At 42.3% G+C, this 18572-nt stretch overlaps 1 protein-coding gene across 3 annotated transcripts in view; it reads right to left on the bottom strand.

Annotated features, from left to right (window-relative positions):
- LOC121871018 (delta and Notch-like epidermal growth factor-related receptor) overlaps positions 1–18572 on the bottom strand; it is a 340989-nt gene that overhangs the window by 123609 nt on the left and 198808 nt on the right. For all 3 annotated transcript variants that reach the window (XM_042373072.1, XM_042373071.1, XM_042373073.1), the window contains 3 exons: positions 15625–15885; positions 7766–8173; positions 5558–5681 (listed from right to left, as the gene is read on the bottom strand). In XM_042373072.1, the coding sequence (XP_042229006.1) occupies positions 5558–5681; positions 7766–8173; positions 15625–15885 (793 nt within the window). The remainder of the gene's footprint in view (positions 1–5557; positions 5682–7765; positions 8174–15624; positions 15886–18572) is intronic.

Below are 18572 nucleotides of genomic sequence, written 5' to 3'. Positions count from 1 at the left end.
TTGAATTGTCACTGTATCTTATGATCTCATAGTTCTGTAACCTAGCTCTGTCGCTGGGCTCTGTAACTCGGCTCTAACAATTCTGTAATCTGTCTATGCCACGTTGCTCTGTAAACTGGCTTTGTAACCTGGCTCTTAGTTCTGTCACTTGGCTCTATTATTTGGCTCCATAACCTGCTGCCGTAACCTGGTTCTCTAACTCGGCCCTAATTTACGTAGTTCAGCGGTTCCTTAATATTGTTAGTGTCAGTAGAAGGAACTCTGTTGTTCTAGAAGGGTTGCAGCACATCCAGTTTTCCAGGTCGTAACAGCAGCAGCAGCTTCTGGACCAACATATCTTCTCTGACACTCCAATATGGTTTCCGCTCCACCACAGACCTGCTCACTCTCCCGGCTCAAAACCTCACCATCGCTCTCGACAACTTTGGCAAATCTTATCTTGTTGCTCTCGATGTTTCTGAAGCTTTTGAAAAGATCTGGCATCAGAATCTTCTTGCCAACGTTCTTCTTCTGATCTCTCTGATTTGTTTTGTTTTTATTTTCTGGACCTCCTTTCTCTCTATCTTGCCACATCTATGTTGTTTAAGAGTTTAGACTATTCATACTCTATCTTCCAGTTAGTGCCGGAGTACCTTAAAGTGGTCCCTACACGGTCAATATTATTGATACGAGATAATGACTCCCATTATTGGGCAATATGCACACCCCCTACATGGCTCAATAGTATTACGCAAAAATCTGTCAGTACGACACCCACGCTCATAGAGGCAACGTGGCAAATGCAGATGTGGCATGTATAGCCATTGCATTAGCTTTCTGAGTTCAGAAAAAAAGCGTCGGTGGATGAAACACGAAAAGATATAAATATAGCCATGAAAATTCGCTAAAGGATACAGCCAAGACTTCCTCTGTCAGGATCAACTATATTTTACCTCCAAGAAACTCCTAGCATTTTATAATAGCCATCTTCACCTCCATATCAAGTGTTGCGTGTCTGTGATTCAACATCTACGGTCTTAAGTAGGAAAACTAGTCAGCTCCTACACTAGAACACCAAGTTCGAAGGAAGATATATATTTTTGGGAGTAGCCACAGTCCTACTTATAACTGTTAAACAAAATGCAATCTAAAGGTATTTTCTCACTTCCTGCACATCTCCCCTCCATGTCAGATGATCCGCTCCATCACTCTCTCTTTTCTGCTCCTTATCTCCCTGGTCAGCGCACCAATGAATACAATCCATCATCCCCCCCTCCCCTCCTCTCAATCTCAGTCGCAGCACACGTCATTCTTTATCATGCCACCCTTACTGCATTCAGGTTCATCATCATAATTCACCTCCCTCAGTCCTCGCGATTCTCGATTATGGAGTCCCCTTCTGTCTCAAATCGCTACATCCTCGTCCAACCATCTGTACACTTCTTTATAGGAACAGGTATGGTATGACCTCAAATCTTTAAAACAGAAAAAACAAAAATACTTTGATTTAAATCTTTCTTATTCATTATGTACAAATGAACCGAACCGAAACCCAAACCCAAAACCAAATCCGAAACCAAACCCGAAACCAAACCCGAAACCAAACCCGAAACCAAACCCGAAACCTAACTTAACCAAACCTAACCTACCTTAATTTAGCGTGAATATAAGACACCCTGAAAGTAATAATACCTTTAGAGATACATTGCCTTGTGTATCTCTCCTGACACAAAGGTAATAACAGTAATAATGGCGTGATGATGTAGATACTGCTATGGTCATGATGCTATAAAGAGAGTTACTACCGTTTTGATGCAGTAAAGTGTGTTATTAACTTGATGCTGTAAAATGTGTTATTAACTTGATGCAGTAAAGTGTGTTATTAACTTGATGCTGTAAAATGTGTTATTAACTTGGTGCTGTAAAATGTGCTATTAATCTTGGTGCTGTAAAGTGTGTTATTAACTTGATGCTGTAAAATGTGTTGTTAACTTGGTGCTGTAAAATGTGTTATTAATCTTGGTGCTGTAAAATGTGTTATTAACTTGGTGCTGTAAAATGTGTTATTAACTTGATGCTGTAAAATGTGTTATTAACTTGATGCTGTAAAATGTGCTATTAATCTTGGTGCTGTAAAATGTGTTGTTAACTTGGTGCTGTAAAATGTGTTATTAACTTGGTGCTGCAAAATGTGTTATTAACTTGGTGCTGTAAAATGTGTTATTAACTTTGTGCTGTAAAAGTGTTATTAACTTGGTGCTGTAAAATGTGTTATTAACTTGGTGCTGTACATCACTGGAGAAATAATTACAAATTGTATCACTGATAAATAATTCCCGAGTGGTATTACGGAAAGTATATTTACAATTACATTCCCACTTCTATGTTAAGTAAATTTACGGAGTCACAATTATGATCAGTGACGTTACGAGGAAGACAGAGCACAAACTCATTCCTCAAGTTAGCAAATGAATCTCAAGGGCTTTAGGGAACAGTCCCCCTCACGGTCATAAGAGACGATATGGCCCATATAACTTGCCATAGTGTGGAGGGAAATTTACTGAAATTATCCAACTTATCTGAAACCTTGTTGGGTTACGTTTGTCCACCAAGTTCTATCGAAATCAGTGTTCAGGTGTACTAATTTGAGCGTCTACAAGATAACCAAAACACCCACGTAAACACACACACACACACACACACACACACACACACACAAACACAACCACTCAAACACACTCTCTCACACTTGCACATGCACACACTGTCTCTCTCTTACACTCACACACACATTCACTCTCACAAACTCACACTCTCACATACACCCACACGCTCTCTCATACACCCACGCTCTCTCCTTACACCCCACACGCTCTCTCCTTTTACCCACACGCTCTCTCATACACCCACACACATATGAAAGGATGAATGGTTACTACTCCTACATCCCCCTCAAGAGACGACGAGGTATTGCCAGAGTCTCGAGTGGACCCATCAAGACGGGTTGACTTAATCTTACTTGGTAGTGGTTGGCTGAAGATGATGGCCAGAATGAAGTTTAGTTGTGAGTTAGTGTGATGATGCGCTCTCTCTCTCTCTCTCTCTCTCTCTCTCTCTCTCTCTCTCTCTCTCTCTCTCTCTCTCTCTCTCTCTCGTAGGAGGTGATCAATGGTCTTGGATGCTGGGTTGGTCTGGGTGGGGCTAGAGGAGACTGGTCGATGCTTGGTCGTAACATCCAGAGGACTGTCAAGGCAACTTCGGACAAGCCGCAGTTGGTCGTAGTTAGTCGAGGGTGGTGATGGGAGTTGGACAAGTGGGAGTTTTCAGGTCGGGCCGTGGTGGGCCGTGGTGGGTCGAGGTGTAATGTAGTGCATAGTAGTGAGTCGAGATTAGTCGAATTGGAATAAAGTTGGTCGTGGTGGGGATGGGTGGATTGTGATGGGTTGTGGTGGGGATGGGTGGATTGTGATGGGTTGTGGTGGGTCGTGGTGGGTCGAGGTGGGTCGTGGCGGATCGGGATGGGTAGGGGTGGGTCTTGGTGGGTAGGGGTGGAGTCTGGGTGGGTCGAGTTTTGTCGAGATGAAATAGGGTTCATTGTGGTGGGTTGTGGTGGTTCAGGGTGGGTTGTGGTGGTTCAGGGTGGGTCGTGGTGGGTTGTGGTCGGTCGTGGTGGGTTGTGGTCGGTCGTGGTGGGTTGTGGTCGGTCGTGGTGGGTTGTGGTGAGTAAGGGTGAGCCGAGGTTAGGTTAGGTTATAAGCGAGTTCGTTTAGATTAAGTTGGTTTAGATTAGGGTAGGGTAGGTTAAGTTAGATTAACTTAGGTTAGGTCAAATCAGGTCAAGGTAAACTAGATTAAAGTAGGATATGTCAAGGTCGTTTAGGGTAGGTTAGCTGCTATTAATTTAGGTTAGGGTAGGTTAAGGAAGGTTGCATTCGTTTAGTTTATGTCAAGTCAGGCAACAATACGACCCAAGGAAACCATAACAACACAGAATATCCTCCAATACAAAGCCTTGTTACTGTTGCATCATAAGATACAAAAATAACCCTTTAATGCGATAGATATTAATATTAGACACACAAATGTTTACATAAATCACATTCAATTGAAATCACGAGTCATTGTGGAAATTAGGATACGACACTTGGGGGGGCAAAATGTACTGGTTAATCTCAGTATCACTCCGTAACACACGCTGGAGCTCCCGTTAATGCACAAAGTTGGACCAGCTACACCCTTCCAAATGAGGAGACAGCCAATTCGCTTTCACTGTTTCGGTCTCAGTATTCTCAAAGGCTAGAATGTTGAATTTCCCTCGTAAATGAAAACGTAAGAAAGGATAAAATTTATTCGACTGTAAATATTAAAAAAAAGTTAATATTGATATAAAAATCATACTGAGAGCTTATCTTAATTACATACATTCACAAATCTTTACTTGGAGTGATAATCTACCTTAATTACATACAGTAATACTATATAGGTGACAAAAATAACTTCCAACAACTACCTTAACTATATACGTTCAATTACCACCGTGTAGGGAATAAAACTCACCATCCTATAAGCTATCTTAACTAGACACGTTCACTTACGACAACACAAAGAACGTAAATTAACTTCAAATGCCACTATGTTAACCCCATACGTTCACTTAACACCGCGAGGGGAAACAATAAATTTCCAAAGAGATTCTACCTAAACTAAAATACATTCATTTAGCAACAAACAGAAGACAAAACTTATGAAATTTTTGTCAATCCCGACCTACCCTGGCCTTCATAGTGGCACTGTGTATCCCGACCTACCCTGGCCTTCATAGTGGCACTGTGTATCCCGACCTACCCTGGCCCTCATAGTGGCACTGTGTATCCCGACCTATCCTGGCCCTCTGTGGTGGCACTGTGTCCACATTTCCGTGGCCTTCATAGTGGCACTGTGTATCCCGACCTACCGTGACCCTCATAGTGGCACTGTGTATCCCGACCTACCCTGGCCTTCATAGTGGCACTGTGTATCCCGACCTACCGTGGCCCTCGCATTCATAGTACGACCAACAAATGACGTGTCCGTGACGTCATCGACAAGGAAACTCCCGTGCCTGTGTCAATAATGAGTGTCGTAAAACCAATAATGTTGTTGATAATGTGTGTGTGTGTGTGTGTGTGTGTGTGTGTCATCACCTTACAACCACCGAGTCCCTTCAGCTCACCATCATGAGTCATTTCATCTTGACATCACTGATTCACTTCACCTCGCCATCATGAGTCACCTCACCATCACTAATTCACCTTACCTCGCCACCATGAGTCACTTCATCTCGCCACCATGAGTCACCTCACCTCGGCGTGATGAGTCATTTCATCTCGCCACCACTGAGTCACATCATTTCCACTCGCACAAAAAATTTCAAACTCTGCTTCAACTTTTCACCAACTAATTACAAGTGATGGGAGATAATACTTTCTCTCGAGGGAGTAACGAAGGATATTTTCTCCCGAAGGATTGATTAAATAGGTTGTCTCCCAAGAGAGGAACTAGGATAGGTTAGGGCACGTTAGCACTTGTTTATACTCACCTATGAAGTAGTTGGTGCCGACCTGGAGGTACCTGGGAGACACGGTGACCACGCCCTCAGGTCCACTCTCCCCCACCTGCGACCCCTCACGTGTGCTGCAGGACGCCCACTCCGCCACACTCGCCTGTTAGGATAAACACGAGGATTAACAACTGCCAGCGACACCTGTACTACAGTAAGTGGCGGCAGCCCAAGTGTTTCGAGCCATATTGGTTTTTACTGATTAATACGATATATTTTTTGAAGATATTTCCTGTCGTACAAGTCGCCGAACCTAACCTAAAGTGATCTAATGTAACCTAACGTAACCTAATCTGACCTAACATAACCTAATCTGACCTACCATAACCTAATCTGACCTAACATAACCTAATCTTACGTTTTATTACTTCCAATCCGGATATACAGTATATACACGTGCATTGAATATAAGAAATTAGAATATATTAGAAAAAAATAAAGGTTAGTATCCACAAGATGTTAAAAATATCTCACGGGATCACCTGAAGATTAGACACCACAGCTTAGTTCACCCGAATATTACCTGGGGGGGGGGGGGTTGTTAGGTTAGCGTTAGGATGGTTAATGTTCAGGTGAAATAAGCTGCGGTGACTCATATACATGTGATCCATTTCTCGTAACACACAGAAGGGACGAGACATGAAAAGTAAAGCTTTATTTCTCAAGGTGTGTGTGTGTGTGTGTGTGTGTGTGTGTGTTATATACATACGTATATACAACAGTTATTATAAGGCGGACCATAATGACACACAACACAACTTGCACAATAGAAAGCTCGAAGGTTCGTAAGTCTAAACGGACATCAAGGGTAAAGTTGATCTTATGATGAACTTTAACCTTCCTCAGATATGATTCATAATTCACAAACTACAGCTCAATTGTCTTTGAATTCATATAACATGAACTTATCTTAAACTTAAACTAGACAAACTCATTTTTCTCTCAGCTGTCTCTAAACTCACCTGGTGCCATATTTTCATTATCTTCCTTCAGGAGATTTACAATAATAAAGACGATTATAATTCCCCTCCTACACCGCCTCACCCTCCAGGCTGGGGTTGTGACCAAGTAAATAGAAACAAATTAAATACTTTGAATGACTCTTATCAGGAGACACTACAGTAGAAATATAGAAGTGTACCTTACATATCCTTAGGAATAAATGACCTTTAGTAATCATGAGAGATCAGAGAGATAGAATTGTACGCAGGAGATAGTGAAATACATGGATAAACTATAGAGGTAGAGTTTTATTGTATCTTCCGGATAGTGAGGAAGGAAAGAGCCTCAAGTCACACAAGAGTGTTAGGAGACTTGTGAGTGTGATAGTAAAGGATAAGGGAGTCTTAATAGGGCGGGCGGCGTCACACTGGCACTTTTTGCGTAATTTTTTTAATCAACTTTCCTCGGATTGTCATTTTTCTAAGCGCACCCTGTCACACACACACACACAGAACCAGCACGCCCTGTCACACACACATAGAAACCAGCGCGCCCTGTCACACACACACACACACACATTTAGAATCAGAGCACGTCATTCCGTGTTCTTCAAGTGTAAACACAAGCGCTCCTTAAGTAAACAAACATATCAGATGCATTTAGGAATACCAACACCACGTAATAGATGTACACTTGAGAAATTTATAAAAAATGCGATACCAAGTTATTTTACATTTAAATTAGTTATTTTACGTGACTCGATATATTCTTTTACATAACTATCCTCATCGAATATAAATCTTGACATGACCACAGAAATTGGCGCAAGCCAATTAGGCAAAAAGATACATTTCATCTGAGCTATGGTATGCTCGAGAAAATATGACAACTCGTGGAAAAACGACAGAAAATGGGAAAGCTGACAGAAAAAATGCAGTGTTACGCCGCCTTTAGTTTAGCAGACACTACAGGGACACACCTATATCATCCACACAGTGAGGAGAAATGAGTGATAGTGACAGTAGCAGTGATAGTGACAGTAGCAGTGATAGTGACAGTAGCAGTGATAGTGACAGTAGCAGTGATAGTGACAGTAGCAGTGATAGTGACAGTAGCAGTGATAGTGAGAGTCAGTGACAATGACAGTAATGTTGAAACTGACGATGAAAATGGCAGTGAAAATGATGTTGACTAAGACAGCTTAGTTAGTTCAGGATACACTAGGAAGGCATCACTGTACAGTACCTTCCAGATAGTGAGGGGAGAGGAGGACGTCTGGTTTCCTGCCTCGGCCATAACGGAAGTTGAAGTGGGATCTTCCTCCCCGTCTTCCTCAGCCGAGTTCTCCCCCCCACTCTTGGAAGCCAGCTGAAGTCTTACGACCCCGGGAGGCTTCCTGGTGGTGGTAGGAAGTTGTGGGAAGTGAGGTGCGCCGCCCACAACTTGTCTCTTCTTCCTCCTGGTGGGGGCTAGCTGCGGGTGTGCTGGGTGGTCCTCGCGACTGTAGAGATGTGTGTTATTGATGGCTTGTGGTTGTGAGGGCTGAAGAAGTTGTGACTGTTGTGGCTGTGGTTGTTGGTCAGGTGGTGAGGGCAATGAGGGCTCCTCTTGCGGCTGATGAGTGGCTGGATGTAGTGGCCAGCTCGTGGTGACCTGTTGAGGCACACAAAAAGTAAAGTTAAATACTGTTGGTCCCCAAACACACTGGGTCAGTTATTCAACTGATGGTGGTATTAGAATCTACTGACATAAGGACTATTATATAATATTTTGAAATTTTTTGCGTGTGCGTGTGCGCGCGCGCGTGCGTGTGTGTGTGTGTGTGTGTGTGTGTATTGTTCGTCGAGTCATTTTACATTTTAAAGGTCTACTACAGTATACAGCACGACTAACCTGAAAATATGATCGTTAATACAATTTACAGCGATATTTTTTTCATGTCATTACGATAAGGAGACAAATATTTACAGAATGTTTAAAAATAATGTACAGTATACGCACTTCTTTATAGAGTTCTGTATAGATCGCGAGTGTGTTTGTATTACAACAGCAAAACTGTCCTTACTTGCGGGAGACCTCGCACAGCAACTAGTGAGAATAAATGTTTATAGAATTCAAGGTTTATAGAATTAAATTCTCTAATCAAACTTGCTTCAACCAGAAGTCTTTCTGTGACACATGATGATTTATATACTTCGAAGCTGTGTACATAAGCCTCTCTCAGTCCTTGTAATTCAGTTGCCTCTGAATTTGTCTTGAATATAGACGAAAGCTAAGGTGCTCCGTTGTTTCCCTTTTTCCTGTGTGATTTTATCAAGATTTATCTTATCCACGTTTCCATTGTGGATCTACATGATATATAGTTTTATTATTCATTTATAGAATTTCCACATAGATGATATAGAAAAAGATCAAAGTACTGTGATGAATAAATTATATGCTGTAACGGTTAGGAAATATATGAACAACGAGTCACTCTTTCTGTAGTTCAGGAAGGTTGTTAGAGCCGTACACAACCAATATACAAAAATTAAATTGCAATTCCCTCTCAACTTTGGTAGAAATATGTGTTTTCATCAGCAGTACACACAGAAATATGTACTATTTTTTTAAAACCCATTCAGTAAAGTCTGATAGTAATATTACATCAAATATTAGGGGAGGAGCAGCTGCTGAGTGGCTAGAGCGCTCGCCTCCTGCACTATGGGTAGCTGATTCGAGCCCCATGGCCGACCATGAGTGAGGTGCCCCAGTGGACCCAGCTGCAGAATAGGTGATATCTTAGTTTTTGGTGCTTCAACTACTAAAGTTACCGAACATTCCCCCATCAAGTAATAGATTTAGATACTTCAGCTCCCATAAAACATCGTTCATCTAATAGTTTTACAAAACAGAAATGGCACAAAGTTTCAAAATATTAATTAATAATTACTCTCTCGTTCGTTATACTCGTACATTGTTTAGTGGAGCACTGCCCGTTAATACTATTGGTCGATCACCTTGTTGATGTTCTTCACTTGTCTTGGGGCTTTTTGTTCCTCTTGAATTTTACTTTAGTGCCTGATATTTGAGACATTGAGATTTTGAAAAATTAAGGGCTTGAGAGCTCGAGGGCTTTGGAGGTCCAAGGGCTTAAGGGCTGGATAACTTAAGTATTCGAGGACTTAAGAACTTGAGGGATCATGGACTTGAATGAGAACTCGAGGACTTAAGAACTTGAGACCTCGAGGGCTTAATAACTAAAGAGCTTGAGGTCTTCAATGTTTGAAGGCTTGAGATGAGACGTTCACTAAACGTTAGTGTGTCGCTGTACACAGAACTGTCCTGTATCACCACGAATTTCCATGAAACACTACTAATACTCTCTCTGCAACACTGCTACTCTCCCTGCGACACTGCTACTCTCCCTGCGACACTGCTACTCTTCCTGCGACATCATAATCTCCCTGCGACACTGCTTGCCTCCCCTGCGACACACTGCTCTCCCCTGCGACACACTGCTGCTCTCCTGCGACACTGCTGCTCTCCCTGCGACACGTTGCTCTCCTGCGACACTCTGCTGCTCTCCCCTGCGACACTGCTGCTCTCCCTGCGACACTGCTGCCTCCCTGCGACACTGCTGCTTCTCCTGCGCAGACACGTGTTACATTCTCCCTCAACACTGGCGTTACATTCTCCCCAGACTGTTATTTCCTCCTTGCAACACTGGTTAGTTTCCTGTAACACTCGTTATTTCCTGTAACAACATCATATATTCTTCCCTGTACCGTTACTCTCCCTGCAACACTGCTACTCTCCCTGCAACACTGCTACTCTCCCTGCAACACTGCTACTCTCCCTGCAACACTGCTACTCTCCCTGCAACACTGCTACTCTCCCGGTTGAACCACTGTTACATCAGCTAGTCATCGGACGTGGAAATTACCGGATTAGGGAGGAAATCTGCCATCATGTAACTAATGACCAGGGTTGATACTCATAAAACACCTGCCCTTGATGGCTGAGGAAGGGAGGGACACACACACAGACACACATGTATCGCTGTATCAGGGGCGGAGATCTCATCCTGCTCTCTCTCTCATAATTCATTGGCCAAGGCTCTCTTCTCATTCTCCTTCACTCATGTATCACTATCACGGGGCGGGGCTGTTCTCTCATCACGGGGCGGGGCTGTTCTCTCATCAGGGGGCATAGGGTCTCTCTCTAGTGATGACTCGCTCTCTCACGCATCCCCGGGAGACGATCAACTCTCCACACCGAGCAGCTTGTTGGGGCGTGACAGTCGGTACCATTTTACCCCGCATGAAAATAACCGATCATAACAATTGTGTAGTTTTGGTGGTGATGGAGGTGTTGTGGTCGTAGTGGTATTTTGGTTATGGTGGTATTGTGAGTGATGATTGCGATGTTGTGATGAGTGGTGGTTGTGGTGGTGAGAGGTGATTGTGGTTGCTGTGGTGAACGGAGGTGGTAGTGGTGGTGGTAGGTAGTGGTGGTGGTAGGTAGTGGTGGTGGTGGTTATGGCAGTGGTCATAGTGGTTGTGGAAATGGTGGTAGTGGTTGTAGCAGTGCTGTTAGTGGTTGTAGCAGGTGGTAGCGGCTATGGCGGTGGTGGTTGTAGCAGAGGTTGTGTTAGTGGTGGTAGTGATTGTGGCAGTGATTGGTAGCTGCTATGGTGGTGGTGGTAGTGGTTGTGGCGGTGGTGGTAGTGGTTGTGGCGGTGGTGTGGTGGCATGGTGGTTTGTAGCAGTGGTGGTTACCTAAGCAGTGTAGTATTAGTAACTGTGTGTGCAGGTAGTGGTGGTGCATGTGGTGGAGTAGTGTTGGGTGGCGATAGTAGTGGTGATAGTGGTGGTGCATGGTGGTGGAGTAGTGTTGGGTGGTGTAGTAGTGTTAGGTGATGCAGGGGTGGAGTAGTGTTGGTGGTGATAGTAGTGTTAGTGGTGATGCATGTGGTGGAGTGGTGTTGGGTGGTGATAGTAGTGGTGATAGTGGTGGTGCATGGTGGTGGAGTAGTGTTGGGTGGTGTAGTAGTAGGTGAGTGATGCAGGTAGTGGAATAGTGTTGGGTGGTGATAGTAGTGTTGGTGGTGGTGGTGGTGATAGTGGGGCTGGTGGGTGATAGTAGTGGTGATAGGTGGTGGTGCATGTGGTGGTGGGAGGTGTTGGGTGGTGTAGTAGTGTTAGTGGTGATGCAGGTAGGGGCAGTGTTGGTGGTGATAGTAGTGTTAGTGGTATGTAGTGTTGGGTGGTGTTGTGTAGTGTTAGTGGTGGGTGGTGGTGGAGTAGTGTTGGGTGGGTAGTAGTGTTGTGGTGATGCATGTGGTGGAGCAGTGGTGGTGCATGGTGGAGTAGTGTTGGGTGGTGTTGTAGTAGTGTTAGTGGTGGTGCAGGTGGTGGAGTAGTGTTGAGTGGAATGATAGTAGTGTTAGTGGTGGTGCATGGTGGAGTAGTGTTGGTGGTGTAGTAGTGTTAGTGGTGGTGCAAGAGTGGAGCAGTGTTGGGTGGTGATAGTAGTGTTAGTGGTGGTGCATGTGGTGGCGTAGTGTTGGGTGGTGATAGCAGTGTTAGTGGTGGTGCAGGTGGTGGCCTAGTGTTGGGTGGTGATAGTAGTGTTAGTGGTGGTGCATGTGGTGGAGTGGTGTATTGTTGGTGATAGTGTAAGTGGTGGATTAGTGTTAGTGGTGGTGCAGGTGATGGAGTAGTGGTGATAGTAGTGTTAGTGATGATAGTAGTGGGGTAGTGTTAGTGTACAGTAGTGTTGGTACAGTAATACAGTACATAAAAAAAAGCAATACGAAGTATACCAGCGACCATATTGTTTTACAAGTAAAACATGAACGTCATATCTCTCACAACACGAATGAACAATGCTTATGAGCTGTGAGTGAAAAAGTAAAAGGATATGTGAGCGATAGATGCAAAAATAAAATGGTGAATATTTAAAAATGTATTCAGGAATATACTATGAGAGGAGTGGGGCAAGGAATATACATATTCATAAAGCGAGGGGAAGTAGTCAGGCGAGTAAATGTAAATGGTGCAGTTCTAACCCGTTACTGCCGCAGCGAAAATAACGTTTCAAAGCTAAGCTTAAAGGACGCGCCGAAAATACTCAGTTCAGAAGCAAATTTAACGAGATATTGGAGGAAGTGGCGAAACGGATTGTTTTGTAGGCATAGGTAAAGCGACAAAGGTCATTCAGACGTGGGCCGAAGCCACTGGAAAGTTACAAAGCTGGAGCCGAAGCCAGTCATTTAAAAAAATCATAAGTCGTGAAGCCGAAACCAAAGCTGAAGCCAGGGTTTTACAAAACTACACGAAACTTTAACACTAATACTTACATAATATACTATATTACACCACGTGAGGCCCCTCATAACACCATCTGTGAGGGAATTACTACACCACGTGAGGCCCCTCATAACACCATCTGTGAGGGAACTACTACACCACGTGAGGTTCCTCCTAACACCATCTGGGAGGGAGTTACTACACTACGTGTTTGCTGTTCAACACCTACAATAATCTGTATGTTCACTGTATGTTCCTTTACCTTTCTCTAATGAAGGCTTTTGTTAAACCACCAATGTATGTAATAAGTCATTTATGTCCAATGTATATTTTCAGCCTTCGGGCTGCAGAACTTTTTCAATAAACCGTCAATTATTATTATTATTATTATTATTATTATTATTATTATTATTATATTACCTTACATGTTAATGGAAATATCCTAGTATGTGATATTCTAAGTGGCAGCAAGGCTTTGAGATAAGCTGACTATATTTTAAGCTGATTGTTATTAGGGTAAGCTTGCTTAGAGTAACAATATACCTTTATAAATTTTATTTTATTCACCTTATCATATTATTTATTTATCATCATTAATTAATTTGTTTTATTCATTATTCATCGTCATGTTTGATCATCAAGTAAAATGAGTGAGGGTGTCTAATCTTCATGAGATCCAATACATGAATAAATAAATAATGAATTATATAAATACGGTATGGTGAACAAAAAGATTTTGTAATACGAGAAAACGTGGAAAATATATAACTGAAATATTATAAAGAAAAAAGAACGGCCATCCAAAGTGGTTTAACCCACACATCTACCCAGTCCTTTTTAACAATGACTTGACCTTTGACCTTCAGTAATGGGATAACCAGTATATACGCATGACCTTCATAGTGATCCATCTCTGAGTGTTTTGATGTTTATAATACACAACACTTCACAACCTACAAACGTTATGTCAGGTTCAAAGAGCGAATTCGCTCACTGGCGAAAAATACGACCATTTATTATGGACAATAAATTTATCAGAGCGAAGTTTCGTTCTAGACTGTCTCGAAATTCCCCTAAACTAACCGAACTCGTTGTGTCGTTGTGGCTGTTGGGAAAAACCCACGACGCGAAATTTCTCTTTCTGGGAATAATTCCGAGTCCACAATGTGTTGTGGTCGTTTTTTCCGCTCCGTGACCGAATTTGTTGTTTGAGCCTATGAGTTATACAGGTATGTAAAAATCTGGGCACTCTTGGGTCAACAAAAGAATGCCCAGGTTTCTAAAGGTTACATATTAAAATCTGAGTATATTATTGCAGAAGAGAGAGAGAGAGAGAGAGAGAGAGAGAGAGAAATGTTATCTTCCGGTTTTCATAAATATTCCTTACGATCATACAGCAAAACACATGTACTCTTAGATCCTCTTACGGTCGACGGGATCAGAAAAAATGACCTTGTTAACAGGGAACGAGAATCTCATTATATAACTCCAATGGTGTCTTTCATCCTCTGGTAATGAATTCTCGAATACAAAGTAAACACATTCACCCGGACGGCCTCCACCAGCCCCATCAGGTTCCCGGCTCAGAGACGCCACTGTCAGCAAAAATATGCGACTCTCTAACCAATTCTGTCATTCCTTGTTGATATGCATTGGATCATGTTTCACGAGAGCAGATGGTAAAATTCCTTTCATATCGTATAGGTAAAAAAACAGGTTGAACCCACCGGCACGTGCATGTGTCAAGGTAACCTGGTTTTTAATACATTTCCATTTACATCTATGTTTATTCCCGGCATCTATGGTTATGTTAAAAAATAATATGCTGTTGTACCTGTAATTTATACCTAAATCTTGGACATGTAAGTTAAGAATTTATATTTATAACAGTGTCACTAATTCATACCTGGATCTGTCATATCTAGGGTAATTCACCAACTCTCTAATACTATCACCACATGGGAATCGATTTACCTGTACTCTAAACCCAAATCCGTCGTATATGTGTTCCAGTAGTTGAGCCTTATCTCTAACTCTGTCAGTTCTACATTGAATCACCGCCGTTATGATGCTACAAGATAAGAATTATTGAAACTATAATTTAGTCCAAAATCTCTACCTGTACTAAAATTTATCTATAAAGTCACTGAAAAGAGGGAATCAGCTTCCATGCTAGAACGTAAGCAGACGCCTCCCTTACTATGTCAGGTGTAAGATTTTATCCTAAGGTACAAAACACCTATCATGTCTACAGTATATATATATCTTACTAATGCTCCACATACCTGTTAGTAAGCTCGCTCGATAGCTGCCATCAGTACGAGGTAGTTTGTTATGGCACCCCAAGAATTTTGCGTTGTTAGTAAATTCCACCAACATGACGCTACGCTCTTTATTTATTGGAAAACAGAGGATACGTACCAGCTAAACCTAAGCTAACCTAATTTAAACGTATTGAAAATATTCTAGAATCACTAGGTGAGGATAGGTTAGGTTTAGTTAGTTGTGTCGTCTGAAAAATATACAGTCTAGATCCCCTACTCGTGGTAGATTCCTAACATAGTGATTTCAGGCTACATGTTCACTGTTTGAGAGAGTCCATGGTATGATAAGCACTTGTGTTTGTTTTTTATTGATCTATGTTTGAGAGTCTGTTCCGGTGACTGTCCAACTTTTTACCCTAATGCTTCAGGGGTTCTGTCAGGGGTTCTAAATACACAGCTTACAATACCTGGTTTACGTATGACCGTTTAGTCAGGTGGTAATACTTTTTGTAAATGACATTTACAGACTGTGGTCACTTCACCATACCTGGTCTAGATACTGTTGTGTGGTAGTTTGGTCGATTGTGGTGGGGGAGGACATGATGGTGGTAGTGGCGGTGGCAGAGGCGACAACAGTGGGCGTGGTGATGGTGGTGGTGCTCTGGGTTGGTTGGGAGGAGGTGGGTGGCGTGTAATCTGGAGGCGTCTGCAGCAGCACCTCCAATTTGTCACCTCCCTGTAGGAACACTCGGCGGTGCACGGTGGTGGTGACGCTACACTTGAGGGGCGGAGTACACGAGCTGAACACCTGTGGAGAAGAAAAAAATACTTGGTGAGTACACGGTCCCCAGAGAGAAGCAAAATCAGAGAAGATTGATAAAAACAGCCAGAAAACGTTTCAAGTGGAAGGCTGCGGTCATCAACCCTTAGACACAAGGATAACATTTTTAGTGGCTGACTGAACAGTAACATGCACAAGATGTGAACGAATATCATCAATTGACAGAAATAACAGGTTCCCTTTGTCACACCTTTTCGCATCATTTTGGAAGCAATTAAGGTAATGAGGCGGAATATTCAGTTGAAAGAATATTATCATTAAGCTAACTATTCAACATGCAATATTGACGTGTGTGTCAGATGTTCCGCCTAGCAGACAGATAGGCCTTGTCGTCCCTCGGAGAATTTTCGCAAGGAATATGAAAATTGTGACCTGCATACTTGCATAGTTCCTGTGGAGAATAGATAATGAGCCTCTGAGCTTGATTAATAGGCATTCATAATTCAATGTTCGAAGGACCATTGAGCACGGGGGTGGAGGAGACTGCAGTGGGAGCGGGTAAACAAAGTGAAAGATTACAGGGAAATAGTGTTAGGAATGATGACAAAACTAAATTAGACAAGGAGTTTAAAACTAAACGCGGTAAAGGGAGGAATCAGAACACGACTAACTTAAATGTATACTACGCGAACAGTAGAAGTATGAGAAACAAAATGGATGATATTAGGGCCTTGGTATGTACCAAAAAAAATCTATATAATAACATTCACTGAAACATGGATCAACCTAGACACGTGAGTTACCAGTCGAATACCAAATTGCGGGTTACAAACTGTTCCATACCGATAGGCAGACCAGGAAAGGAGGCGGAGTAGCAATCTATGTTAGGGATAATCTGAAGTGTGAAATAAATAAGGAAATAAAAACTGAGTGGAATACAGAAACAATTTGGATAGAATTAATCGACGGTAGGAAAAAATTAATCATAGGAGTAATATATAGACCTCCCAATCTTGATAGAGTCAATGAGCGACTTATCTGGGATGAAATGCGCAGGGCTTCCATACACAACAAAGTCTGTATAGTAGGCGACTTTAACCTTGGCCAAATAGATTGGACTGACCTTACAGGTAACTCAGAATCAGAGGATTTTCTCGAGACGATCCAGGACTGTTTTCTAAGTCAACATATAACCGAACCCACACGGGGTAATAATATACTCGATTTAGTTCTGTCAAACAGAGAAAACCTCATTAGCAGTGTCGAGGTAGGAAACGAACTTGCAAACAGGGATCACAAAGAAACTAGTTTCCAGTTAGATTTTCAGGGCAGACGTAAGGAAAATTCCACTAAAGTACCAGATTTCAGTAGGGCGAACTTTGACAGTTTAAAGAGGCAGCTGAGAGAGGGGGTGTCACGCTTGGCCGTGAACCTGACAGATGACACCGACCTGATAACGAGATCTGAGATTGCCGAGTTCCACGACAATTTAAATAGTGAGTTACTTAATGCACAAAGGCAGAACATACCATACACAAAAACTCAGATCAGACAACAATGACCCTAAATGGATAAATAATTATTTAAAGAACATCATTGGCCAAAGGAAGGCTATAGGTAGAAGGATAAATCGTGGCGAAATTCACCTCCGGGACTATTATAGGGTATTGGCGAGTAGGGTTAAAACCGAGATAAGGAAAGCAAAGAGGAATGATGAGGTAAGGATAGCAAGGGAGGCGAAGACAAACCCCAAAGGATTCTACCAAATGTATCAAACTAAAACACGAAAAAAGATTGGACCAATACGGTCAGACACCGGCGAGCTCACTGATAACGACAGAAATGAGCAATAATTTGAATAAATAATTTTCAACAGTTTTCACCACCGAAAATTTAAACATGATACCAGAGGCACCGACTCTATTCAGAGATAGTGAAGAAAACAAATTAAGCGAGATAGTAGTGACTAGTAACGATGTTAGTAAGCAAATAGACAAACTAAAGCCTAATAAGTCACCTGGTCCCGATGAGATATTTGCCAAAGTATTAAAGGAATGTAAGGAAGAGCTTAGTATGCCCTTAGCAAAGTTGTTTAACATGTCCTTAAAAACAGGTGTAGTACCAGAATCCTGGAGGATAGCGAATGTAATACCGATTTTCAAGAAGGGGGATAGATCACTATCCTCTAACTACCGCCCAATCAGTCTAACATCAATAGTAGGCAAATTACTGGAAGCAATCATTTCAAACTTTATTCGAAATCACCTGGAGAAGCACAGATTGATCAATGATTCCCAGCATGGCTTCACAAGCGGACATTCTTGTCTAACTAATCTATTAACATTCTTTTCATCAGTTTTCGAATCGGTGGACGAGGGGCACAATTATGATGTGGTATATCTCGACTTTAGCAAAGCCTTCGACAGAGTCCCCCACGAAAGACTAATTAGAAAGGTAGAAGCTCATGGCATCAAAGGTAACATCCTTAAATGGATTTGGGCGTGGTTACAGGACAGGAAACAGCGAGTGAGCATTAAGGCACTAAGTCCCATTGGAGCAACGTCACACGTGGAGTTCCCAAAGGCTCAGTACTTGGACCATTATTATTTATTATATACATAAACGACATAGATATCGGCATAGACAGCAACACGAAGTAAATTTGCTGATGACACCAAAATAGGACGTGTTATTAAATCTGACGAGGACTCGGC

This window comes from Homarus americanus, unplaced genomic scaffold (genome assembly GCF_018991925.1).
Source record: "Homarus americanus isolate GMGI-L3 unplaced genomic scaffold, GMGI_Hamer_2.0 scaffold52512, whole genome shotgun sequence".
Taxonomy (NCBI): domain Eukaryota; kingdom Metazoa; phylum Arthropoda; class Malacostraca; order Decapoda; family Nephropidae; genus Homarus; species Homarus americanus.
The sequence above is the reverse complement of the archived record's forward strand: the minus strand, read 5'-3'. Positions and strand labels throughout refer to the sequence as shown.